At 45.2% G+C, this 27066-nt stretch overlaps 1 protein-coding gene and 2 non-coding genes across 3 annotated transcripts; all 3 read left to right on the top strand.

Annotated features, from left to right (window-relative positions):
• Nucleotides 1-4206: 4206 nt before the first annotated feature.
• LOC105478989 (NADH dehydrogenase [ubiquinone] 1 alpha subcomplex subunit 11) lies at nt 4207-5020 on the top strand. The gene has a single exon (XM_011736737.3). It carries the CDS (start codon nt 4490-4492, stop codon nt 4832-4834), a length of 345 nt encoding a protein of 114 aa, XP_011735039.1. The 5' UTR covers nt 4207-4489; the 3' UTR covers nt 4835-5020.
• Nucleotides 5021-5691: 671 nt separating this feature from the next.
• On the top strand, nt 5692-5854 carry LOC112426196 (U1 spliceosomal RNA). The gene has a single exon (XR_003017492.2). It is a non-coding gene; the product is annotated as a U1 spliceosomal RNA (small nuclear RNA).
• A 20457-nt stretch (nt 5855-26311) lies between these two features.
• LOC112426195 (U1 spliceosomal RNA) lies at nt 26312-26475 on the top strand. Its single transcript, XR_003017491.2, has one exon. It is a non-coding gene; the product is annotated as a U1 spliceosomal RNA (small nuclear RNA).
• Nucleotides 26476-27066: the final 591 nt, after the last annotated feature.

Genomic DNA, 27066 nt, shown 5'->3' on the forward strand with positions numbered 1-27066 from the left:
GCCTCAGGCAATCTGCCAGCCTTGTGAGGGAGTGCTGGGATTACAGGCATGAGCCACTGTGCCCACCTCCAAAATTCTACTAATATGTATGCATAATTAAATAGTTACAAGCCATTATTTTCTGATACTTTGGTTAGCAATTGGTTGAAAGAGTTTATCTAAAGACCTGGAATCCCAGGAGGGAGTCTCCTGTTAAGGGGTTGTTCGTATTATGCAGATGAAGCCTCCAGGTAGCAGGCTTCAGAGAGAATTGATTGTAAATGTTTCTTATCAGACTTTAAAAGGTGCCTGGATTAGGGAAAAGACCTGGAAAGGGATTCCCTATAGCATGTAGACTTTCCCACAAGAGACAACTTTGTAGGGACATTTCAAAATATGATAAAAAATATATTTTAGGGTAAAATATTTGTATTTCTTTCAGGGCCTGCTATCTGTCATGTAATGCTACACTAGAGTCAGGCTGGAATTTGGTGTCTTATTGCTACAAAAAGTGTTAAGATTTCTGTTGTAATGCCTGTTGGGCCTGGTCAGATGTGCTGGTCAGTTGTGCCTACATTCCAAAGGAAGGAGGGTATAAGGAGCCATATCTCACCCCTACTTCCCATCATGGTCTGAACTAGTTTTTCAGGTTAACTTTGGAATGACCTTGGCTGAGAGGAGGCATGCATTCAAATAGTTGAGGGGCTTAGAATTCTATTTGTGGTTTACCCTATAGAAAGTATTTTTCCAATATTACCTGGACAATGGGTCTCCCTGTCAGTATCCAGGGAATGGCATCTGGATCAAGCATTTAGTATTCAGTTGCTACCCTCTCACCTAATCCCTCATTTTCAATATTTTGCCATGTTTTCCAGTGACCTAACTGGCCACCAGGTCACAGACTTTATGGTCTCCAAAGGAGACCCCTCCATTTCATGTTTTGTGATTTGAGCAACAGAATAGAATCTACTTGTAAATGTTCAATGGTGTTTGACTTGAGCTTTCCAATTTTGCTCTACTTCACAGTGTTTTCTGGGTTACATACAAGGAAGATGATCCAGTCATTTGTTAAGTGTCTCAAATAAGACATACCCTAGATTTTTTTTTTTTTTTTTTTGGTCTAATTAGGATTATTTGGTCTTTGGAGCATATAAAACACTAATATGAGGTAAGCACTAAGGTTCTGAGATGGCCATGGAAGAGATGACAAAGTCCATCACCATGCTTGAGAGTGCCCAATCATCTCTGCAGGGGCCACATATTTTTGTATTACACCGCATTTGAAACAACAACAACAACAAACACCCTTCAAGATTCATGAAATTGGACAACTGTCTTTGTAACACTTCTAGTGGTAAAACCAGTAAGGATGGCTTGTTTGTACCCATCTGAATAGCCTCTCTGGTTTCATAGATATGGTTTCTCTCTGACATTGAACGGCTTTCAACTTTAAGTGGAATGCTACATTACAAAGACAAATAGGTTTGAAAGCAACCGGTTTTCTTTGTAATCCTAAATGTTCTAGTCTGGCAGGGCCAGCTTCTCTCGACGCGGCTTCTCCCGCCAGGTGGGCAGCCACCTTCCCTTTCCCTGTGACTTGAAGAGAAGCTTCAGGGGGCTTTTATTCAATTTACGAGGAACCAGCAAAGCGCAGGCAGCTGCGCCGTGACTCTGTGGTTCCCACCGCACCCTCCGCCAGGTTGTGGCTGGCCTGTGTCAATTAAACTCTTTACTGGGAGATAAGATCAGTATTAGTTTGGTGTACTTTGGTTTTTTTTTTTTTTTTTTTTTTTTTGAGACGGAGCGTTGCTCTGACACCCAGGCTGGAGTGCAGTGGCGCGATCTTGGCTCACTGCATGCTCCGCCTCCCAGGTTCTTGCCATTCTCCTGCCTCAGCCTCCCCAGCAACTGAGACTACAGGCACATGCTGCCACGCCTGGCTAATTTTTTTGTATTTTTAGTACAGACGGGGTTTCACCATGTTAGCCAGGATGGTCTTGATCTCCTGATCTCATGATCCACCCACCTCAGCCTCCCAAAGTCCTGGAATTACAGGTGTGAGTCACTGCGCCCAGGCAAGGATGCCTAATCTCTAGCCAGTGTTTGCCTTTTGATTGATAGGCGAGTTGCTTAGTTACTTTGGCCCTTGTGTGCTTGCATGTTGCCTCCATCCCATAATTTTAAGTACATGCATGATATGCAGTCCATATGCATCAGCTTTAATGAGCTGATTATCATATGAAGTCATGTTAAGGATACTTTTTCTCTCTAATCCACATGCCTATCTCTGAGGAGCTGCCCCTTTACTGGTTTGGATCTTGCTGGCCATGGGGTCCTTGCTTGACTTTTTTTGTTTTTTTTTTTTAAAGACAGGGTCTCGCTCTGTTGGCCAGTCTGGAGTGCAGTGGCAGGATCTTGGCTCACTGCAACCTCTGCCTCCCAGGTTCCAGCAATTCTCCTGTCTCAGCCTCCTGAGTAGCTGGGAGTACAGGAATGCACAACCATGCCCAGCTAATTTTTTGTATTTTTAGTAGAGAAGGGGTTTCATCATGTTGGTCAGGCTGGTCTCCAATTCTTGAACTCAGACCATCCACCCACCTTGGCCTCCCAAACTGCTGGGATTACAGGTGTGAGTGGCTGCACCTGCACTTGCTTTTTTTTTTTTTTTTTTTTTTTTTTTTGAGGCGGGATCTTGCTCTGTCACCCAGGCTGGAGTGCAGTGGCCGGATCTCAGCTCACTGCAAGCTCCGCTTCCCGGGTTCACGCCATTCTCCTGCCTCAGCCTTCCGAGTAGCTGGGACTACAGGCGCCCGCCACCTCGCCCGGCTAGTTTTTTGTATTTTTTAGTAGAGACGGGGTTTCACCAGGTTAGCCAGGATGGTCTCGATCTCCTGACCTTGTGATCCACCCGTCTCGGCCTCCCAAAGTGCTGGGATTACAGGCTTGAGCCACCGCGCCCGGCCACTTGCTTGGTTTTTTAATCTTACTTTTTGTTTTGGCTGCTCAACTTCTGCTTTTTATCTTGCTTCTTGCTCTCCCGCCCCATCACCTTGCTTCTGTTTCTGCTTTTACTAATTCTGCCTTTTATCCAACTTCCAGTTCCCTCTGCTGTTCTCCTGCCTCATAATGGTGGTTAGTGAGGGAGGAGTTTTAAGTGGGTATGTCTGACCTCCTATCCTGTCACAGCCAGAAACAGCTTTCAAGGGAGTCCGTTCAGTTGGTTGTAGGGCCTAGGGCTTATTTTTATCTCTCAATCCTGACAAGGGAAGGCTGGATTAATGCAGATTCTCTGCAGGTATAAATTTCCCCTACAAAAGACAGTTTTGCAGAGTTACTTGTTTGCTAGCTCTCTGACAGCCATCTTAAAATATGCCAAAGACACATATTCTGGGGTAAAATATTTTGATTTTCTTTATCTACATCTTCACCATGCTGACAGCCTCCAATAAGCATACCTGAAGCCTTTGTTTTTAAAAAGCTTTCCCACCCTTCTGCCTGCCTTCAAGTTTCTGCCAAAACACAAGTAACAGTGGCTGACTCTGTGCTATAGCAAGCTCAGAATAAATAGCCTTTGCGTTTTTCCATTCCATTGGTCTTCGTTTATTTGCAGAAACTTCAATGTAGAGTTGACAAGGACTCCATCTTTTACCAAACGTTAGACCGTTTCCTCTGAGCCCTTTTCTCTATTAGTTCTTGGCCTGCCAAGTCCAGTTTTAGAAAAGAATACCGTTGAACCTAGTTTAGCAAGAGTCCTCCCAACCACCTTTGGTAGCTATTCAAGTTCCTCTTAGTAATTGTCCATCCGCTGACTTTCATCTTGATGAGTTTCTTTAACCAAGGAGTGGAATATTCATGACAATTCCTGGGTAAAGGTGGAGATGTCTCAGAACTGTGGTGCCATCCATTTTTACATCAAATACTGGTCTCAGAACTGTCATGGCACTGGTAGGTGTGTGATTTAGTATGTTAATGAGCATATAATGAGGGCCTAGGTAAAACCTCCATCAAATCAAGCACCACATTGGGTCCAGTCAGTCTTAGACAACTTGGTCCACACCCTGGTTTTTCAGCGTCTTATCAGCCCATAGCCTCAAGTCAGGTAAATCTGCTGCTTAGAATTTGTTATCCTGTGACCACCCTGTATTATTCCTGTCTCAAATCTACTTGGAAATATTCAAATGGTCTTTGACTTGGGCATTCCAACTTTGCTTACTTCACAGTGTTTCTTGCGTTATAATCCAATATAAGAAAAGATGATCCAGACAAATGGATCCCAGGTATTTGTGTCAGATTCGGATTATTTTGGTTTTGTCTTTGCAGAATATAAAAAACTAACATGAGGTAAGCACTAAGGTCTGGAGATGGCTGTGCAAGAGATGACAAAGTCCAACACCAGGCTTGAGAGTGTCCAATCATCTCTTCAGGGGCAGAATATTTTTCTACAGTACTGAATTTGGAAAAACAGTAACAACAACATTAAAAAAAAAAAAAGGGATCAGGGTTGCAGGCTATGGCTCCGAAGGTTCTTCGTCAGTACTGGGATATCCCCGATGGCACCGATTGCCACCGCAAAGCCTACACCACCACCAGCATTGCCAGCGTCGCTGGCCTGACCGCCGCTGCCTACAGAGTCAGGCTCAATCCTCCGGGCACCTTCCTTGAAGGAGTGGCTAAGGTCGGACAATACACGTTCACTGCAGCTGCTGTCGGGACAGTGTTTGGCCTCACCTCCTGCATCAGCGCCCAGGTCCGCGAGAAGCCCGACGACCCCCTGAACTACTTCCTAGGTGGCTGTGCCAGAGGCCTGACTCTGGGGGCACGCACGCACAATTACGGGATCGGCGCTGTCGCCTGAGTGTACTTGGGCATAGCGGCCTCCTTGGTCAAGATGGGCCGGCCGGAGGGCTGGGAGATGTTTGCAAAACCCAAGGTGTGAGCCCTGTGCCAGCCGGGACCTCCAACCTGCAGAATGTGTCCAGAAATAAATTCTGTGTCTAAAACAAACAAATAAAAAAACTACAAGATTCATGAAACTGGACAACTGTCTTTATGTCTTTATAACATTATCAGTGATAAAACCAGTAAGGAAGGCTGGTTTACAGTCATCTGAGCAGCCTCTTTACTTTCATAAGTATGGCTTCTCTCTGACATTGAACGACTTCCAGTTTCAAGCGGAATGCTACATCACAAGGTTAAGGACGTGAAGAGAACCGGTTTCTTTTGTAATCCTAAACGTTCTAGTCTGCGAATTAAAAGCCATTATTTGAAGAAGGGTTCCAGGCTCCATCTGGCCGCCCAAAGGTTGCCCCGCAACACAGGATAAGTATCAGCTTCTTTGGGAGGAGAACAGATGCGGGGGCGGGAGGAAAAAAAGAGATGGTAGACGTCACTTCCCCTTGGGGGCTCTGCAGCGGGTTGGTCTGCTGAATGGCAGAAAAACAGAGGGTGGACTGGGAAGGGCACTGTCAGTGACATTACGGCGAGGGCGACTTCTATGTAGATGAGGCAGCGCAGGGGCTGCTGCTTCCCCACCTGCTGCTTCGCCACGAAGGAGTTCCCGTGCTGTAGGAGCGGGTTCAGGACCGCTGGTTGGACCTGAGAGTCCCAGTTGTCTGTCAAGGCTAGAAGGACTCGGGAGTGCGCGGGGCAAGTGACCGTGTGTGTAAAGGGTGAGGCGTATGAGGCTGTGGCGGGGCGGAGGTGCGGAAATTTATACTTACCTGGCAGGGGAGATACCATGATCACGGAGGTGGTTTTCCCAGGGCGAGACTTATCCATTGCACTAGGGATGTGCTGACTCTGCGATTTCCCCAAATATGGGAAACTCGACTGCATAATTCGTGGTAGTGGGGGACTGCGTTTGCGCTTTCTCCTGACTTTTTCCACTTTAACAGACTGTCAGCCGAGGGTTACTTTTTTTTTCTACTGATTTTTGTGTTGGTCGTTGGTGTTATTATACTACTAAAGCTGGGGAATAGAAAGAAACGTGTTGCCTCTCTGGCGAAGGAACAGTGGGAAGCGTTAGGCTTACCACAATCTAGCTACCGCGAACACCAGTGCTGCACAGCTCCACGTGGGGCTGCGTTGGTCCATGGTTTCCAGTCTCTTGCGTTCTCACGCTGTGTAAAAATCTTCGTGTTTTTCCCTAGCCTCTAGTCTCCTTTTACACAGCCTCCGCTTCTAACCGCAGCCCCCTCAGGAGTTTGTAGGATTTCTGTGCTAGCGGAGAATATGTTCTCACCTCATAGAGCCAGGTACAAACTACGCAGACCGGCGCTGTTCTTTGGGAAGAAAGCACGGTCTTTGGGACTCTTAGTGTCCCCGTTTGGTTGTAGACATAACCCGCTTACTTTGTGTAAGCGAACGGCTCTCCCGGCGCCCAGGAGCCCTAGCGCATATTCATCGAGGCCCGCAGGTCAGAACCGCAGTCTCACCTTTCTTGACCGAAATGCGCTGCGATCCTCCCTGAAATATAAGGCGGGAAGTTTTATGAGGAGCCGGGTCCAGTTTCCTTACTATTTCTTGCCGTTTACATATCTAATTTTTCTTCAGTCTTTATTTAAACGACAGCTTCTTGTTTGATGTCTCGCTTGCATATTCTACATCCAATATCAGGGAACTTTCAAGGTAGCACCCCTACCCATCCTTCCCACCCCCAAGCAGCCCTTTCCTATTTCTGGCGCCAGCGTCCTTCCCCCTCCCTCTTTCTTCAGGCCCCCGCCGATCACCTTCATGGACAGAAAATACTTAGCTCTCTCTCAACCTGAGGTTTGCACCTGACACGAGTCAGTACCCTGGCAAATTTCTTAATACCCTTTCTCAAATGGCACTGTAAATTCATCTCTTTTTAACTCCCAGAAGTATCTAATTGGTTTTGTCCCTGCACTACATGAATACTAGTATCCACTACAGAAGAAAACCCCAGGCCTAGCGATGGCGGTTCTGGGCATTGTGCCAGCTTCTCCCAGGGTATGTTTTCTGACCTCACCTACTTCTGATCAACTGAGGTCAGGAGTTCGAGACCAGCTTGACCAACATGGTGAAACTCTGTCTCTACTAAAAATACAAAAAAAAAAAAAAAAAAAAAGCCAGGCTTAGTGATGTGTGTCTGTAATCCCAACTACTCAGGAGGCTGAGGCAGGAGAATCTCTTGAACACAGGAGGCGGAGGTTGCAGTGAGCCAAGATCGTGCCGTTGCACCCCAGGCTGGGTGACAGAGTGAGATTCTGTCTCAAAACAAAACAAAACAAAAAAATCTAGCCCATCTGAGACATATTATTGGAGACAGTAGAATCCTGCATCCAACAGGCACTTAGTGCAGATCTGGACCCATTGAGCGATTGGCTCATGTTCCCTCTGTTCTATTAAGTATCAGGAGCAGAAATTGAGCTCTTTGGCTTTTACCCACTAAGTATGGCTATAGGACAGGTCTCCCTCTCTCTCTCTGTCTCTCTCTCTCTCTCATTATTGCATCATTATTTTTTGCCATCAGGGTGGGTTTTTGGTTTTGATGTTATGAAGTGAATTTCTGGGGACAATCTCTGATGGGTGTTGTTGACAAGGATCCAGTCCCTGTTTGGTGATACATGACAGCTAATCTGCTCTGTGAGTCTCTTTTATTGTCTAATTATTGTCCTGAGAATAATGGTATTTCCTGATATTTGAGACTACAGCAATGATAAGTTGTTCATATCTTGTCTTTCCAAAGTTTGGTAAAAATTTTATGGGCCCAGTAGTTGTCAATATCTGCAAGAGTGGCATCTCTATTACAAGAGTGATCTTACTACTCAATGTCCCCCCTCCCACCCAACTTCGTTCCATAGGAGCTCTTGGGTTTAACAAATTTGCTATATCTAAAAGACATCTTAGTCCAGGAGGAAAACTAAATCTGTAGCATGTAAGGAGAAGTTTTCTTTGATTGGTATATTCAGGTTTCTAACCAGCTGAAAAATTCAAATACATGTCCTTTAAGGATTAAGTTTGAACTACACTACAGAAAGGAGAGAAAAGATTTATATGATCACATATAAGCAATGGAATCAGCAATATGAGCACTTTTCACAACTATACAAATCAAACGTAGTAATCTCCAGAACATTAAGGAAATTCAGCAATTAATGAAAATGAATGAAAAGAAGTTATTCACCCACTGTTCTATGCCCTGGAAAGAGAATATCCTGCCAGACTCAAAAGGGTATCACAATATCACTCAGATTTTCAGCGATGAAGGCCCTCCAAGGATCTAATGATGCTAATATTTTCAGTTTATTTCCTTCACTGATAAACATTGTTAATAGATACCATTGCCTCTGTTTTCACCTTAAGTGATGTTACTTAGTACAATTCGTTTCTTTAGAATGCCCCCTAGTTTGGTGGAAGGAATTTTCCTGCTTTATAAATATAGGATATTTTCTCATGAAACAAATTGGCATACTCTTTCAGTGAAGTGAATAGACAAATTAGGTCTCTGAAATTTTAAAGGAGTCACTTAGGAACAATAATAATCACTTAGCCTGGATAACAGATCAAGACCCTGTGCCTTATTTTTTATTTCATTTTATTTTTTTTACTACTTATGCTTATTTATTTATTTACTTTGAGACAGAGTCTTGCTCTGTAGCCCAGGCTGGAGTGCAGTGGTGGGATCTCAGCTCACTGCAAGCTCCGCCTCCCAGGTTGAAGCTATTTCCCTGCCTCAGCCTCCAGAGTAGCTGGGATTATGGGCGAACGCCACCACGCCCAGCTAATTTTTATAGTTTTAGTAGAGACAGGGTTTCACCATGTTTGCCAGGCTGGTCTCAAACTCCTGACCTCAAGTGATGCACCTGTCTTGGCCTCCCAAAGTGCTGGGATTACAGGTGTGAGCCACCTCGCCCAGCCTACTTATGCTTGAAATGTGAGGTTTCATTAGGGAAAAATTTTTTGTTGAATTTCTAACATGAAAAAATAATAGATTTAGCTGTAGATTAAATGAATGGTCTTGATAGTTTGGTACAACAAAATAAATGAAGTTCATAGCAGAGAGGAATCTTTGATGCTTTTGAACAATTTAAATAATGTAAATATTTAATATATTAAGAGATGAAAAGGTTCATTACATTATTTATTTATTTATTTATTTATTTATTTATTATTTTTTATTTTTTGAGATGGAGCCTCACTCTTTCGCCTAGGCTGGAGTGCAGTGGTGCAATCTTGGCTCACTGCAACCTCTGCCTCCTGGGTCCAAGTGATTCTCCTGCCTCAGCCTCCTGAGTAGCTGGGATTACAGGCACACACCACCACGCCCTGGCTAAGTTTTGTATTTTTAGTAGACACAGGGTTTCACCATGTTGGTCAGGCTGGTCTCGAACTTCTGACCTCGTGATCCACCGGCTATGGCTTCCCAAAGTGCTGGGATTACAGGCGGGAGCCACCACACCCAGCCCATTACATTATTTTTTAAACATCAGTGTGACTCTTTTGACAAATTAGAATGGTTTAATAATCTTGGTTAGGCTGGGCGCGGTGGCTCACGCCTGTAATCCCAGCACTTTGGGAGCCCGAGGTCAGGAGTTCGAGACCAGCCTGGCCAACATAGTGAAGCCCTGTCTCTACTAAAAATACAAAAATTAGCTGGGCATGGTGGCAGGCTCCTGTAATCCCAGCTACTCAGAAGGCTGAGGCAGAAGAATTGCTTGAACCCGGGAGGCAGAGGTTGCAGTGAGCCAAGATCGCACCACTGTACTCCAGTCTGGGCGACAGAATGAGACTATGTCTCAAAAACAAAAACAAAACAAAACAAACCCAGAAATTTGGTTTTAAAACCAGACAAATTAAATGGCAGACTTCCAATGAGACCTAAAAGTTTCTAAATTTCTAACATTTCTGAAAGAACTGAGAAAATTGCCTCCACTGAGGAAGTAAGCTGAAGGAGGTAAACTGACACGTTTTCTGATTCGAGAAATATTGAGGAGGCTTTGTCTCTTTCGCCTCCAACTGTTCCTTCTCCTCCTGCCCCTGCACCTGCATAGTCTTTCTTACCTGAGCCTTCCTGTCCTGCCTTGCCTCTTCTTCCATCACCATCACCTGAGGAAAGTCCCCAGGGTTCTGGTCCCTTCCCTGAAACTTCTGTTCTCACAGCCCCTTTCAAGGTAAAACCCAAACCCACAGGAAGAGGGGAGCCTACCATTGTGTATACCGCTTCACCAAAATGTGAATTAAGAGTATTATAAAGGACTTCCCTGATCTAAATTTAAATACATTTCACTGTTTCTAAAGCAGACTCCAAGATCCTATAGGGTTTGGCAGAAAATTTGACTTAACTGTTGAGTTGGGAGCAAGCCTCCCAAAATCTGGTGATAAACTGGCCCCAAAACTGTCCATAAGCAAAATCTCTGCAGCACTATAACATGTTCTTAATGGCCCTAACGCCCAAGTTGGAGGCTTGTGAGTTTATGGGAATGAGGGCAAGGAACACCTGGCCCACCCAGGGTGGAAAACCACTTAAAGGCAATCTTAAGCCACAAACAATTAGCATGAGTGAACTGTGTCTTAAGGGCATGTTCCTGCTGCAGTTAACTAGCCAAACTATTCATTTAATTCCAGCCATCCCTTCGATTCGCATAAGGGATACTTTTAGTTAATTTAATATCTATAGAAACAATGCTAATGACTGGTGTGCTGTTAATAAATATGTGAGTAAATCTCTGTTCGGGGCTCTCAGCTCTGAAGGCTGTGAGACCCCGATTCCCCACTTCACACTTCTATATTTCTGCGTGTGTGTCTTTAATTCCTCTAGCGCTGCTGGGTTAGGGTCTCCCCGACCGAGCTGATCTCGGCACTGTTGAAACCTTTGAACCCAAATATTCTGACCTTTGTCAATTAATTCACATGCTGGTGAAGAAGGCAAGGCCACTAACTGGTTGCAAAAGGCAAACTGGAAGGATTTTCAAAAAGAGACTGAAACAGAACATGAAAGTTTTACATTTTAGCTAAATATCTCCATGTTGCCATTCCCCGGGCCATTCCTAAAAATATAGATTGGAGAATAATGCAGCAATGTACTAAAAAGCCAGACAAATCTGTCTTTGCTTACTTAGAATGGTTTGAGAGCCAGGCATAGTATCTCGTGCCTGTAATCACAGCACTTTGGGAGGCCGAGGCTGGTGGATCATTTGAGGTCAGGAGTTCAACACCAGCCTGCCAACATGGTGAAACTCTGTCTCTACTAAACATACAAAAATTAGCCAGGTGGCTACTCAGGAGGCTGAAGCAAAAGAATCGCTTGAACCCGGGAGGCAGAGGTTGCAGTGAGCTGAGATCTTGCCAGTGCAATACAGCCTGGGCGACAGAGCAAGACTCCATCTCAAAAAGAAAAAAAAAAATTTAGCAAGGTAGTAGAAATATAATGCACATGAGAATGATACTCATGAAGATAATCTGTATTCCAGAATAGTAAAGAAAGCTATTCCATTAGGGAGCCAACTGAAAACATAAAATCCCAGTTCACACCCCAGGGTATAGTGTCATGCACCTGTAGTCCCAGCTACTCATGAGGATTAGTAAGGAGGTTTGCTTGAATTCGTGAGGTCAAGGCAGAAGTAAACCCTGATTATGTAACTGCATTCCAGCCTGGGCGACAGTGAGACCTTGTCTCAAAAACAAACAAACAAAAAAACCCCACAAAACCAAACAACAACAACAAATTGTCACCTCACTCTGAAATGACAGTGGCAAACATCACTTTGCTTTGGAAAATTAAAAGAAAAATATTCCCTCTTGCTATCAACCTGCCCTCTTGCTCTAACATGTCTGACTCATGGTTTAAAATGCCAAAAGCTATACTCAAATTATAGTACACTTACCTGCACCAGCATTTATTTTTGTCTGGAGGAGATCACCATCCATGGTCCTATAAATGTCTAACAACATGGAATGATGGAGGGATGTGTCTTTTAGGGTATTTGGATATATACATATATATATATATATATATCTGAAGAAACCCAACATTGGGCGAGTTCCCTCAAACTTTTCACTAGGCATGACCACTTCTCTATTTTAGATAGAGATTCTGTGGGGCAAAACCTGAGAATTATCTGCCTGGCTATCAAGAAGATAGCTCCTTGCATTTTTTGGGGGAGAACACTTTTGCTTCAAGGGAGCATTTCCTCCCAGGATTACAAATCTTTCTGTAGCCACAGGAAACACTGCTGATGAAAACCAGGCATGCTGGCTCTGGCCTGTAATCTCAGTGACTTGGCGGCTGAGGCGGGAGGATCTCTTAAGCCCAGGAATTCGAGGCTGCAGTGAGCTATGATGGCACCACTGCACTGTAGCCTGGGCCACAAAGCCAGACACTGTCTCTGAAAGAAAAAGAAAAAGAAAGAAAAACATTGCTGATGAAAATGCGGCCTCTTTTGCAGCTCAACAAAAGCTATTTATTCACTGGCTAAGGTTGTAGTAGATAATCACATCACTTTAGATGATATATTTAGCTGAGCAGGGAGGATGTATGTGTGGTGGCAAATACCTTTTGTTGCATATACATAAATATTTCCCATGCCGTAGAACCTTCTCTAGAAGAAATCAGAAAAGAAACCACTTGGCTACAAGAAATCACTAAAGAAGAAATGGGATTTGATGTTTTCCCTGATATTTTCAGTTGGCTGCCTAATGAAATAGGTTCCCCTACTGTTCCAGGATACAGATTCTCTTTGTGACTATCATTCCTCTGTGCATTGTATTTCTACTACTCAAATTATTAATGTTTTGTATTTCTCATTGTTTTACTTCTTTTGAGAAAGTAAATTCATTGTACTTTGAAGACTAGAGATGATTCAGCAAGTGACAGCAACTATAGGATTGGCCGAGATCACCCCTTCTCTCTCTCTGTCTCTCTTCCCCCCGCCCCCATTCTGTGATGCCACACCAATTCAGCTTTTGGGCACCGTTAAAAATTCCTTAGTGAGAGGGCTCCTTTCCTCCCCTGCCCCAATGTGGGACAGGACTATCTGGGAATGAGCCTTTCTGGCAAGGAGGGACACAACTTTTGATCGACAAGGCTTTCAAGGAAGACTTTTTATCTAAAGGGAGAATGCGGAAAGAAGAGAACTTTTATGAGGAGTGTGAGCCTTTTCAAATTCTCAGGCCCAGAGAGGCATTACATTGAGACAGCAACCACATTCTGCTTCCTTTTTGTACAATACTGTAACTGAAAAACAACAAAGCAAACCTACAAGACTCATAAAACTGAACAACTTTCTTTATAACACTACTATTGGTAAAACCAATAAGGATGACTGGTTTGCAGTCATCTGAGCAGCCTCTCTAGTTTCATAGATACGATTTCTCTCTGTTACTGAAGGGCTTCCAATTTTAAGTGGAATGCTACTTCACAAAGATAACTAGGTTGGAAAGGAACTGATTTTCTTTGTAATCCTAAACGTTCTAGTCTGCAAATTAAAAGCCATTATTTGAAGACGGGCGCACAGGCTTCCAGCTGACCACCAGGGGTGTCCTCTGCAGGACACAGGTTAAGTAGTCGCTTCTTTGGGGGAGACTAGATGCGGGGTCTAGGCACACCTCCCCAAAGGACAAGGCGGGAAGGAAAGGAGGGACAGGCAGACGTCACTTCCCCTGCCGGTTTCGGCAGTGTGTTGGTGGGCTGAGTGGAGGAGGGTGGGGCGGAAGAGCAGAAGGGGACTGGGAAAGGCACTGTCGGTGACATAACCGGTAGGGTGTTTCTATGTAGATGAGGCAGCGCAGGGGCTGCTGCTCCCCCAGGAAGGATTTCCCATGCTGTAGGAGCAAGTCCAGGACCGCTGGTTGGACGTGAGGGTCCTTGCTGTGTGTTAGGGCTAAGAGGGTTGGGGATTGGATGGTGCAGTGCTTGGGGCAAGTGACTGTGTGTGTAAAGGGTGAGGCATATGGAGCTGTGGCAGGGCAGAGGTTCAGGCCCTCACACTTACTTGGCAGGGCAAATGCTTTATGGTCACCAAGTTCACCCTAAAGCTGAGGCTCATCCGTTGCACTCCTGATATGCTGTTTTCTGTTATTTCCCCTAATGTGGGAAGCTCCGCTGCATAACTTGTAGTAATGACTCAGAAGTTAAAAGGAAGAGACAGGTGTTCTTGCACTTAACAGACTCCAAGGCCAGCAATAGATAGAGCCCTAGCAGATCCTTGATGACACTCTCGGAAAAGCCAGAGCCCTGAGGAATGAGTTCCAGATACTCTCTCAACACAGTCCGCCCCAGAAAGGATAAGAGAAAAAAACAACAAATACCTTTACTACCTTCTCTTTCCCCCTTACCATTTCTCATTATTCCAGTTTCGTTAAGTTCCTGATTTCCCTTCAGTGCAGCTGCAAGGTCGCCAGCTATGCTTAAGTTGCAAGACCTGTCACAGTTTGATTAGCTGCCTTCGTTCTGCTTTTGTAAGCCCTCTTGCCTGCCCTACGAGTTTTGCGCCATCAGATTCCCGCTGTGCCATTCAAACTAGCCAACCCCCTTTCAGAAGAGTGTATAAAAGTCAAGCCTTGTCTTTGATCAGGGCTCAGCCTTTGGATTTTAATCTGCTGGGCCTGAGTGCACGCAATAAAATCCTCGTGTTCCACCCATTGGTCTCTTCGTTCTCCTGATTCCTGCAACAGTAGTAGGGGACTGTATTCGCAATTTCCTCTGGTCCTTCATGGTATGAATAATAGCATTTTTTTTGTTCCTTTGTTTGTTTGTTTGTTTCGCCTATAGTCGCAGGCTCGGTCTCAGTGATTGTATGGTGTGGTCAGCTGTTTTTGTTTTTGTGAGACCTTGTTTTCTTGTCTACTGTCCTGGGACAGATGTCTGCAGTCACTTGTTTCCTCGGAAGGCAAATTTCAGTCTCTGTGGGGGAGGTCTCTCATATTAGCTGCAGTGGTACTTGTCAGGCAGAGCTCAGGGATCTAGGCTTCCCTGCTTTGTAGATTGCTGAATGGTCCCCAAGGCCTATTGGCTTTTAACACCATTTGAAAACCTTAGTGTTTTTCCCCTGTCCCTAGAGTCGCCTCTTACACAGCCTCTTCTGTATGTTTGTCTTTTTCCCTGAGACCGAGTCTCATTGTATCTGGTGGCATCTTTGTTCAAGCAATCCTCTCGTCTGAGCCTCTGGAGTAGCACAGGCGTGAGTCACCACAGCCGGCTAATTTCTGTTCTTGTTTTTGTTGTTGTTGTGGTTGTTTTGTTTTTTTTAAGAGTTGAAGTTTTGCCATGTTGCCCAGGTTGGTCTCCAACTCCTGGACTCAAGTGATCCACCCTGCCTTGGCCTTCTAAACTGCTGGGATTACAGGTGTGATCCATCACACCTGTCCAGCCCTGCTTTTCACTATAGCATTCATGGGAGTTTGTAGGATTTCTGTGCTGGGGGGAACGTGTACTCAGCTCATAGAGCCAAGTAGAAATTGTACTTGGAACTGGTGCCATTGGGTTGTAGACATAACATGCTTGTTCTTTGTATGGGAAGGGCTTTGCTGGTGTCCTGGTGCCCTTGTGCAAGGCATCGAGGCCTGCAGGTCAGAACAGCAGTCTCACCTATGTGTTTATGTAATACGAAACAATTCTCCCTGGAATATAAGATGAGAGGTCTTGTGAGGTTCCTACAAGTAAGACGACAAATTTCCCTGCAGTTGGTATTGACAAAATTCAAAATTAATAATAACAGCCCAACCTCTTGGATGACAAATCCAATGAGGCAAGCTGCCCTGCTTGCCTCAGCTCCTCCATGCAGGTGCAGCCCTCAATTCCCTCCACACAGGTCATTTCCTCCCTGCTTTCTCCAAAAGAGGGAGACAGTGGTTCTGCAGGACCACAGGGCTCAAGGCCTTCCAGGGCCAAAAATCTCAGAACAAGTTGCCCCGTCCTGCCTGTACCTCACCACTGACCTAGAAATGGCCTTTGCTAGGAGCAAAGTAGGGGGAAATGGTCACTGGAGCTGGGGCCAGGTTGCCCTGCAGGAGGGGAAGTACTCAGGGTTAGAGGGGGCCAAGCACCAAGACCTTAAAAGGTCCAAAAGGACTCAGAGAGATGCAGAAACTGAGACAGGGGTCCTCTTCAAGGAAAGAGACTTTCGAGGAAGACCCCAGGGCTCTGAACCAAAATCCAGATTTTTCCCCATCTGCAACTTAATTCCACCTTAGTTGGTGCAACTTCATCCTTCCCCTATGCTCAGGACAAAAAAACAGTTTTTCTATAGGCTGTTCGTTCTCTGGCCCCATACATCCTAGTGGTCAGAAAATTATGTTTCTTCTTTGGTTAACTGCAGACTTCGGTCTGCACAATCTTTTTCTTTCTTGGTCTGAAAACCACCCTATAGTCCCATATGTAGCATTTTTGGATAAACCTAGAAATGGACCCTTCTGGTCTTAAAGCATGAAACTTAATATTTGTTTTATCTGAGTTCTGTCATCAGGAAATGACCTTCGGGCCTCTCAAAAAAGCTATCAAGGAACTGAAATTCATCCAGACAATGAGATACTGGGACCCCTCATTCGTCATGGTTGCTTCCTTGCTCCTCCCTAGTTCCTGTTTTCTTACACATTGTTACATTTCTTCCCTGCAATCTAAACCTCTGGTTTTGGTTGGTCAGGGAGATAGATTTGAGACTGAGTTCTCATCTCCCCCACTGCAGCACCCTATTAAAGCTCCTTCCTTGGCAATAATCATCTTGGTGATTGGCTTTCTGTGCGGCAAGCAGCAGGAATCCCAGATCTCTGAATTTTGGCAAAGGAGTCTCCTGAAAAGGGGGGTGGATTCTACTGACCAACATCAAAACGATCAGACATCTGAAAGCCTTAATCTCAGGGTCAGACTTTGGGTCACCCTTGAGCCTTTTCCTTGGGTCTACCCATTAAAATCAGCCTAGCCAGGCTTGTCTTCAAGGTCCAGGCGTAGGGTCAGGTCCTCCCGATGCTTCTTGATGCTTCTCTCACTGGGTCGGCAGCCACCCTGTCCTTCGCTGTGACCTGCAGAGAAGCTTCAGGGGATGTTTATTCAATTGGCTAGGAGCCCACGAGGCACAGGTACATGGTGACTCTGTGGTTCCCACTGCACCCGCCACCCTCCTTGGTCCTCTCACTGTCTCTGGCAGGCAATAATGTTCTGGGTGAGCTTGGGCGCTGAAGACACACAGACAGGGAGGGTAAGGAAGGGCACCAGTCCCTTAGGTCCTGCACATTAGGGATCCAAAAAAGGTCTTGAAGAAACAGAAAGGGAGTGTTGGGAGTAGATCAAAGGGAAAGAAAGAAATCCTAGGAGATTTCCCATCTGAAGGCACCATGAAGAGAAAGGCCGCCTCCTCTGGGCCGTGTCCTCCCGTTGCAGGTGAACCGAGTTCCGGTCTCCATTGGAGACCAAAGCAGATAACTTTGCCTGACTCCTAGTGAGGAAGCCACGCGTTGTCCTCCCCTGTTTAGCACTTGATCCTGTAGCACTTGATTGTCTCTCCTGGACTTTCTATGGATTCCAGGGATGCAACTGAGAAGTTTGTTTTTAATGCACTTTTACTTGAAGTAAGAGTATTTTAGGCCCGGTGCGGTGGCTCACGCCTGTAATCCCAACACTTTGGGAGGCCGAGGTGGGACAGATTACTTAAGGTCAGAAGTTTGAGACCAGCCTGGCCAACATGGTGAAACTCCGTCTCTACCAAAAGTACAAAAATCAGCTGGGTGTGTTGGCGCAGGCCTGTAGTCTGAGCTAATTGCGAGGCTGAGGCAGGAGAATCCTGTGAACATGGGAGGTGGAAGTTGCAGTGAGCTGATCTCGAAAAAAAAAAAGTATTATAGAATCTTTTGGCAAAGGAAATGAATTCTGACAGGTTTTGCACTTAAGACATTCAGGCGTGAGGAAAACAAGAGAACCACTATGCTAGGGATGCTAGAGAAAGCAAATGCTGTTGAGAATGTGTCACAAACACAAATTACATGTCAGCAGATAGGTTTTACCCTCAGGTTGGGCACATTTTATTTTAAATGCACTGTTGGTGGAACTTAAGATGAATCTAGGACATTCACGATGTATGTGTGTATGTGTATGTGTATATATATATATACACACACATATGACAGACAGACAGATAGGGTCTTGCTACCTTGCCCACACTAGTCTCCAACTCAGGGCCTAAAGCCATCCTCCTGTCTCCCCCTCCCAAAAGTGCTGGGACTTCCAAAGCCTCCCAAAGTGCTAGGACTACAGGCATGCATCATTTTGTCCAGCCCATTTTAATGTTTTTAATTTAAGTACACATTCCAAAAATTATATAACAAGTACAGGAAGCCCACTTTATGCCAGTTTTACAAAAACAAAGTGGCAACATCCTAAAGTACTGAAAAAACTAAAAGTTTTCCTAGAATTCTATGACAAAATGAACTCTTTCAAGAATGTGACTGAAATAAGGACATTTAAAGACATACAAAAAATGAGAGAATTCGAGCCGGGCGCGGAGGCTCATGCCTGTAATCCCAGCACTTTGGGAGGCTGAGGCAGGCGGATCACGAGGTCAGGAGTTCGAGACCAGCCTGGCCAACCCAGCCAGGCCAATGTGGTGAAACCCTGTCTCTACTAAAGATACAAAAAATTAGCCACGCTTGGTGGGGTGCACCTGTAATCCCAGCTACTCAGGAGGCTGAGGCAGGAGAATCACTTGAACTCGGGAGGTAGAGGTTGCAGTGAGCCGAGATTGAGCTATTGTACTCCAACCTGGGCGACAGGGCGAGACTCCCTCTCAAACAAAACAAAACAAAACAAAACAAAACAAAACGGAAAGAAATAATTCAGCAACCCACACTGCAATAAATGCAAAAGGAGTCCTCCAGGCCTAAGGATAAGGATACCAGACAGAAATCTGGATCTACACAAAGAAATGGAGACTACTGGAAATTGGTATGTACATAGTTAAATATATATGTTATTTTTATTTAAATGTTTTAAAACAATTTGACTGATTAAACAAAAGCAATAATAATGGATTCTGGGGTTTATAACATGTGTAAAATCAAATTACATGACAACACTAGCATAATGGCCAGAAGGGGAGGTAGAATGTCACTTGATGGCACCGATGAAGATGTATTCTGGAAACCCTAAAGCCATCACTGAAAAGCAAAAGCAGCGAAAGAAGTCGAGAGCGGTGGACCAGACGACAGAAAGAATTACAGCTAATAAACCAACAAAGGAAAGAAAATAGAATGATATAAAAACCATGTAATCACTATGCTGGAACAACTGCTCTCCAGGCCTCTACCCTATAAAATACACCAGTGGCAAATGAGAAGTGTACAAGAATGATGACTGCAGCATTATTTGTAATCATAAAATAACAGAGCCAATGTCCTTTCAAAGATATAGGAAAAGGGTTTTATTTATTTAACAAACACACACAATTGTACAAACAAGGGAAGCAAGTCCTTTTGCCAAGAGGAACACAGAGGGTCATGATGATGCTACTCCTCCAGGGATTTCAGGGTTCTCAGAAGCCTAGTTTTCTGTCTAGTTCTTCTGGAAGATGTTATTCTTGGGGAGTTATAGGTCCTCGCGTTTGGAGCTCTTTCATGTTCTCTCTGAATTTTCCCCAGTTCCTCCCCATTCTGCTTCAACAACAACAACAACAACAACAACAATAACAACAACAACAACAAAAAAACAATTCTCACCTCCAGAAGATCCAGCCTGTGCCTCTGCACGAGCCTTTCAGGAGGTCTGGATGTCTGTTCCACGGCTCCCCGGCTTCTTTCCCTGCTTTTGCTTTTTCCCTCCCCCGCTCCTACCCTCCTGCCCCACAGCCCGGCCACCGCCCATCTGAGTCCCTGCGGCTTCACCGCAGAAGGTGCACTGGAGGCCCTGCCCGTTGCCCTCCCCGGGGGATGCCTAGAAATCAACGTGAATAAAAGCTTTGAAAAAAGAACTTCCCTATGGAAAAAAATCTCATGATTTCTATTCTTGGGGTTCTTCAAGGGACTAAAAGGTAAAGGCGACGATGGCCCCGGGAGGTCGAGGCTGCAATGAACCGTGTTTGCACCACTGCACTCCAGACCAAGCGAGACGCTGTGTCAAAAAAAATAATAATAAAAATAAATAAAATAAATAATTAAAAAAAATCAAAACTTCCCCATGGTAAAATATTTCATGATTTCCATTTTCAGGGCTCTTCAAAGGACTAAAAGCTAAAGGTGACGATGGATTCATTCAAGTCCTAGTCGTGCGCCGTGGTGAGGGCCAGACCCTGCTCCCCGCGAGGGGTCCCACGAGCCACGCTCACCACGATCCCTGCCCCGGTGGAGCCCCCGTGCGGGACACAGGATCCGAAGATAGCAGCGGAAGTTCCGCAGCGGCCTCCAAAGTGACTGGGCAGGGTGGGCACAGGCTTGCTGACTAGGTGAAGGCGGCACAAAGAATGGGAAGAGCCATCCCGAGAGCCCACAGGGTGTTCAGCGTCTCTTGGGCCCCCAGGCGGCTCAGGTCCGGGTCGCCGGGCTCAGGTCCCGGTCGCGGCCCAGGGCTTTTCCAGGGGCTTCTGAAGCAGGCGAGGGGCAAGGTCGTCCTGGTTCCAGCATTTCCCAACCTGCGGGTCTCCGACGAGACCAACACGATTCACCGCTCTAATCTCTCCAGTTTTCCAAGGCCTTGCACAGTTGTACGTCTGGTGGGCTCTGAGGATGGGAGGGTTGGGGAGTGTATGGGAGGGTTGGGGAGTATTTGGTGAGTGCACCCTTCCTATAGCGCCCTGAAGGAGGTAAAACTACGTGTCTCTGTGGCACAATCGGTTAGTGCGTTCTGCTGTTAATCTAAAGGTTGGTGGTTAGAGCCCACTGAGGGACGCCTGCTTCAGGTTGTTTGTTTGTTTCCTGAGACAGAGTCTTGCTCTGTCACGAGGCTGGAGTGCAGGGGTGTAATCATGGTTCACTGCAGCCTCAACCTTCCCAGGCTCAGGTGATCCTCCCACCTCAGCCTCCTGAGTAGCTGGGACTACTAGCATACACCTCCATGCCTGGCTAAATTTTGTATTTTTTGTACCGACCGAGTTTCGTCATGTTGCCTAGGGTGCTGTCCAACTCCTGACTCAAGTGATCCTCTGGCCTCCGCCTCCCAAAGTGTTGATATTACAGGCATGAGCCACTGTGCCCAGCCTGTAATTGTTTCCTGTGGTGACCAAGTCACATTGGTCTGGAGAAGACAGGTCACAGTGACCTCTTTGATAGCTTTCTATCAAGTTGCTTATCCAAAGGTAGCAAAATCACAATAGTCCCAGTCATTTTTTTCTCTTCCCCTTTCCTCTTTTCTTTATAAATCTTGATTTTACTTTTATTTGATGAAAACAATCTAATGCTAGTTTCCCTTCTATATTAATAGAGAATGAGCATGTAGATAAGTGTCTCTATATTATTCCTCGACTGATTTCTTTCAGGGGCTATGTCCATAAAAATTAATCTATCTGAGACCCATCATTGGAGCCAACAGAATCCTGCACCTAACAGGCCCCTGGTGCAGACCTGGATCGTTAGAGATATTGGTTCTTGTTCCCTCGGTTCTTGCTTTCATGAGCAGAAGTTGAGCTCTTTTGCTTTTATATACTAATTATGGTCACTGGGCAAGTCCTTCCTCTCTCTATCTCCCTCTCTCTCTTTCTCGCATCATTGTTTTCTGCCATCAGTGGCATCAGTGTGCATTTCTGGTTTTGATGTTATTAAGTGAATTTCTGAGGACAATCTCTATTGGGTGTTGTTTGACAAGGATCCATTCCCTGTTTGGTGATACATGACAGCGGATCTAGTCTGTGAGTCTCTTTTGATGGTCTATTCATTGTCCTGAGGATAATGGTATTTCTTGATATTTGAGACTGCAGCAATGAGAAGTTGCTCATATCTTGTCTTTCCAATGTTTGGTAACAATTTTTTGGGCCCAATAGCTGTCAATACCTGCAAGAGTGGCATCTTTATTACAAGGATGATCTTACTACTCAATGTTCCCCTCCCACCTAACTTCATTCCATAGGAGCTCTTGGCTTTAACAAATTACTATACTAAAATAAATCTTAGTACAGAAAGAAAACTACGTCTGTGGCATGTAAGGAGCACTTTTCTTTGATTCGTATACTCAGGTTTCTACCAGCTAAAAAACTCTAACCAGCTGAAATACATGTCCTTTAAGGATTAAGTTTAAGTCACACTGCAGAAAGGAGAAAAGAGATTTTCTCTTTATACACTTATAATCACAAATAAGCAATGGAGTCAGCAATATAAGCACTTCTTACAAGTATACAAATCAAATTTTTTTTTGCTTAAGACAGAGTTGCGCTCTGTCACCAAGGCTGGAGTGCAGTGACATGATTTTGGCTCACTGCAGCCTTGGTCTCCCAGGTTCAAGTGATTCGTGTGCATCAGCCTCCTGAGTAGCTGGGATTACAGGCATGTGACACCATGCCTGGCTAATTTTTGTATTTTTAGTAGAGATGGAGTTTCACCATGTTGGCCAGGCTGGTCTCGGACTCCTGAACTCAAAAGATCTGCCCACGTTGGCCTCCCAAAGTGCTAGGATTACATGCTTAAGCCACTGCATGTGGCCACAAATCAAATTTAATAATCTTCAGAACATCAAAGAAGCTGAGTTCTTAATGAAAACAGATGAAAAGAAATGACTTACTCACTTTTATATGCTCTGGAAAGAGAACGCCCTGCCAGACTCAAAAGGGTATCACAGAATCACTCAGATTTTCAACAGTGAGTGTTTTCCAAGGATCTAATGATGTTCATTTCTTCAGTTTGTTTCTCTCACTGATAAGCATTGTTAATAGATACCACTGCATCTGTTTTCACCCTAAATGATGTTACTTAACACAGTTATTTGCTTTTGAATGCCCCCTAGATTGGTGGAAAGAAATTTTCTGATTTATAAATATATTTTCTTATGAAACCAATTGGCATACTCTTCCAGTGGAGTGAATAGATAAATTAAGTCTCTAAAACTTTAAAGAGATTACTGCCCCAATTATCTTAAGTAATATATGTAATAATTACGTATATAAAATTAAAATGTGAAAATTAAGCAGGGTGTGGTGGTTCACACTTGTAATCTTAGCACTTCAGGCAGCTGAGGAGAGAAGGATTGAAGCCAGGAGTTCGATACCAGCCTGGGCAACATGGTGAGACCCCTGTCTCTACAAATTTTAAAAAATGAGCTAACTTTATAAAACTAGCCAGCACAGTGGCTCACATCTGTAGTCCCAGCTGCTTGGGAGGCTGAGGCAGGAGGATTGCTTGAGCCCAGGAGATCCAGGCTGCAGTGAACTATCATTGCACTCCAGCCTGGGTGACAGAGTAAGACTTCAACTCAAAATAAAATAAAATAAAATAAAGAATAATTTCTTGACTTTTTTTTTCTTTTTCTTGCACTGCCAGGCTGGTTGACTCACACCTGTAATCCCAGAAAATCAGGAAGCTGAGGTGGGAGGATTGCTTTAGGCAAGGAGTTGGAGACCAGCCTCAGCAACAGGGCAAGATGCCATCTCTAAAAAATTGCTTGAACCTGGGAGGCGGAGGTTGCAGTGAGCCGAGATTGTGCCACTGCACTCCAGCCTGGGCAACAGAGCGAGACTCTGGCAAAAAAAAAAAAAAAAAGCATAAGTGGGAGCTCCCAAGCAGGAGAGGGGTCTCTGGAAGGATAAAGGGAACAAGTTTCTTCCAGAAACACGCTTATGATATGGGCCCAATGATACAGTGATCCACCCCTTTGGCTTCTATACCCTTTTTTACACTACTTCATAAGCTGACTTACTAGAATTCAGATAAAATGTTAGCAGGGGGAAAGCAACGGTATTGAAAATCATTGCCTATGATTGCAGAAAAGAAAAGGTTTATTCTTGCGGTACTGTTTGTCCAATCACCAATCAATGATATTTCTGTAAACCAATGAGAATTCCTGACAGGCAGCTTTCTATCAGCCCACTGTCTGTCCCCGCTTTTGACTTTTAAAAACCTGCTTGTGGGCCGGGCATGGTGGCTCACGCCTGTAATCTCAGCACTTTGGGAGGCCGAGGCGGGCGGATCATGAGGTCAGGAGATCGAGACCATCGTGGCTAACACGGTGAAACCCAGTTTATACGGAAAAATACAAAAAAAAATTAGCCGGGCGTGGTGGCGGGCGCCTGTAGTTCCAGATACTCGAGAGGCTGAGGCAGGAGAATGGCGAGAACCCGGGAGGCGGAGCTTGCAGTGAGCAGAGTTCGCTCCATTGCACTCCAGCCTGAGCGACAGAGCGAGACTCCGTCTCAAAATAATGATAATAATAATAATAATACAAATAAAAAATAAAAACCTGCTTGTGACAAAGGCCATAGGGAGCTCAGATCTAAAGTTCCTTGGGTGTGAGTCGTCCAGGCAGCTGTCTTCATGTTGGCTCAAGTACACTCTAAATTATATTTTGTGCTTCAGCCTCCTTCTTTTAGGTCAACATGTTCAACAACAGCAGAATAAATAAATTAATGTGTATTCATACAAAGAAATACACATAGAAACAACCATGTGAATAACATGAAAAATTCATAGACATAAGACTGAGTGACAGAAGTCAAACCTATGCCCCTGCTTCTGAAACCGCCTTTGCAAAAATTACAACTGGGACAATTATCACAGCGAAAGAGATCTGACCTGACGCCATCTTGTTTCTAACGTCCAAGCTGTCCTTGTTCATTCCTGGCCACAGGCCGAAATAACTTTAGGAGGAAATTAGTTTATGGTTTAGCTGTGAAAGAAAGATGACAATATCCGTTCCCCAAAGCAAACCCCCTTCCTGCCTGGGGACTAGACTGCCTTTGCAGGACTAACAAATTAGCCATGAGATTAGAAATTATGGTTTAGGAGTTACATTAGCCTCTGGCTGCAAGATTCTAAACCTCCCCAAATTGTTCCTGGAGATCACGTCATTATTGGAAAACCTAAGATGAGTGCTTGAGATATTTTGCCGACCCTGCACTCAGTGGATCAGGTGACATCAGCTAGGCTGATAACCTGGCTCATCTGGTCTTGTGGCCCCCACGCAGGAACTGACCCAGCACAAGAGGACAGCTTCAGCTCCCTGGGATTTCATCTCTGACCTGACCAATCAGAACTCCCAACTCACCAGCCCCCATCCACCAAATAAAGAGTGCAGCTCTTTATTGCAATTCCCCTGTGTCAAAAAATTGACTCTGTCTAAGCAGCAGGCAAGGTGTACCTGTTGGGCAGTAACACTACCCCCAAAACCCACTACACACGGAATGACTCAGTTTATAGGAAAGCAAAGGGCAGGAAAAACTTGCCTGATAGATTTGCAGAAATGGGGGCGGAAACCATTAATAAGTCTGTGGAGTATTGTCAGAGTTTGGTGTTGTAGTCTACATATTAAAAGTAATCAGTTAAACACCTGAAATAAAATTTCCCCCAAATATTTTTGCCGAATTTGGATGACTTTGTTTCTGTATTTGCAGAATATAAAGTGTTAACATGAGGTAAGCGCTAAGGTCTAGAGAAGGCAGTGGAAGAGATGATAAAACGACTCCAGCACCATGCCTGAGTCCAGTGTGCTCTGCTGGGGCAGCACATTTTTGTACATTGCTGTATTTGAAAAAACCCTACAAGATTCATGAAACTGGACAACAGTCTTTATAACACTCCTAGTGATAAAACAAGTAAGGATGGCTGGTTTGCAGTCATCTGAGCAGCCTCTCTAGTTTCATAGATACGGTTTCTCTCTGATATTGAACGACTTCCAATGTCAAGCGGAATGCTGTATCACAAGGATAAACGTTTGTCAAAAGAACCGGTTTTCTTTGTAATCCTAAACTTTCTAGTTTGCGCATTAAAAGTCATTATTTGAAGAAGAGAGCACAGACTCCAGCTGGCGGCCAAAGGGGTCCTTGGCATCACAGGCTAAGAACCTACTTCTTTGGGAGAGAGCAGGGGCGGGGAAGGGAGGGGAAGGAGATAGAGGCAGGCGTCATTTCCTCAGCCGGCTCCGGCAGCGGGTTGGTCGGCTGAGTGGCAGAGGGTGGGACAGAAGAGCAGACGGGGACCGGGAAAGGCGCTGTCGGTGACATCACAGATAGGGCGATTCCTATGTAGATGAGGCAGCGCAGGGGCTGCTGCTTCGCCACGAAGGATTTCTTGTGCTGTGGGAGCAAGTCCAGGACCGCCGGCTGGACGTCATCGTCCCAGCTGTGTGTCAGGGCTAGGAGGACTCGGGATGGCATGGTGGGGGCGGTGGGGGGGGGGTGGCATGCGCGTGGCAAGTGACCGTGCTTGTAAAGGGTGAGGCGTATGGGGCTGTGGCAGGGTGGAGGCCTATGAATTCATACTTACCTGGCAGGGGAGATACCATGATCACGAAGGTGGTTTTCCCAGGGCGAGGCTTATCCATTGCACTCCGGATGTGCTGACCCCTGCGATTTCCCCAAATGTGGGAAACTCGACTGCATAATTTGTGGTAGTGGGGGACTGCGTTCGCGCTTTCCCCTGTTTTTTTTTGTATTGCAAAAAGCAGAATATAAAAGGAGTGGTTTTGGCTTTTATTGCTTCATTACGAAGTAACATGTCGCCGTCTTTCTCGCTGGAGAGTTATGAAGCCCTTGTGATCACGTTTACTACAAACTAACTAGGGCGAGAGTTGCATAGCTCTTCCTTTTGTACATAAGGCTGCTAGGCTGAGGGAGGCGAATCACCTGAGGTCAGGAGTTTAAAACCAGCTGGGCCAACATGGCGGGCGCCTGTAATCCCAGCTACTCAGGAGGCTGAGGCAGGAGAATCTGTTGAACCCGGGAGGTGGAGGTTGCAGTGAGCTGAGATCGTGCCACTACACTCCAGCCTGGGTGACAGAGCAAGTGATGCTGCTCTTAAAAAAAAAAAAAAAAAAAAAAAAGAAAGAAAAAGAAAAAGGCTGGGCACTGTGACTGACGTCTGTAATCCCAGCACTTTGGGAGGGCAAGGCAGGCGGATCACAAGGTCAAGGGATGGAGACCATCCTGGCCAACATAGTGAAACCCCATCTCTAGTAAAAATACAAAAATTAGCCCATCTGTAGTCCCAGCCACTTGGGAGGCTGAGGCAGGA

Source organism: Macaca nemestrina, chromosome 1, assembly GCF_043159975.1.
Source record: "Macaca nemestrina isolate mMacNem1 chromosome 1, mMacNem.hap1, whole genome shotgun sequence".
Classification (NCBI taxonomy): Eukaryota; Metazoa; Chordata; class Mammalia; order Primates; family Cercopithecidae; genus Macaca; species Macaca nemestrina.

What these genes read in the sequence shown, in the direction of transcription:
- LOC105478989 (XM_011736737.3), top strand. Translation starts at nt 4,490, where the DNA reads ATGGCTCCGAAGGTTCTTCGTCAGTACTGGGATATCCCCGATGGCACC.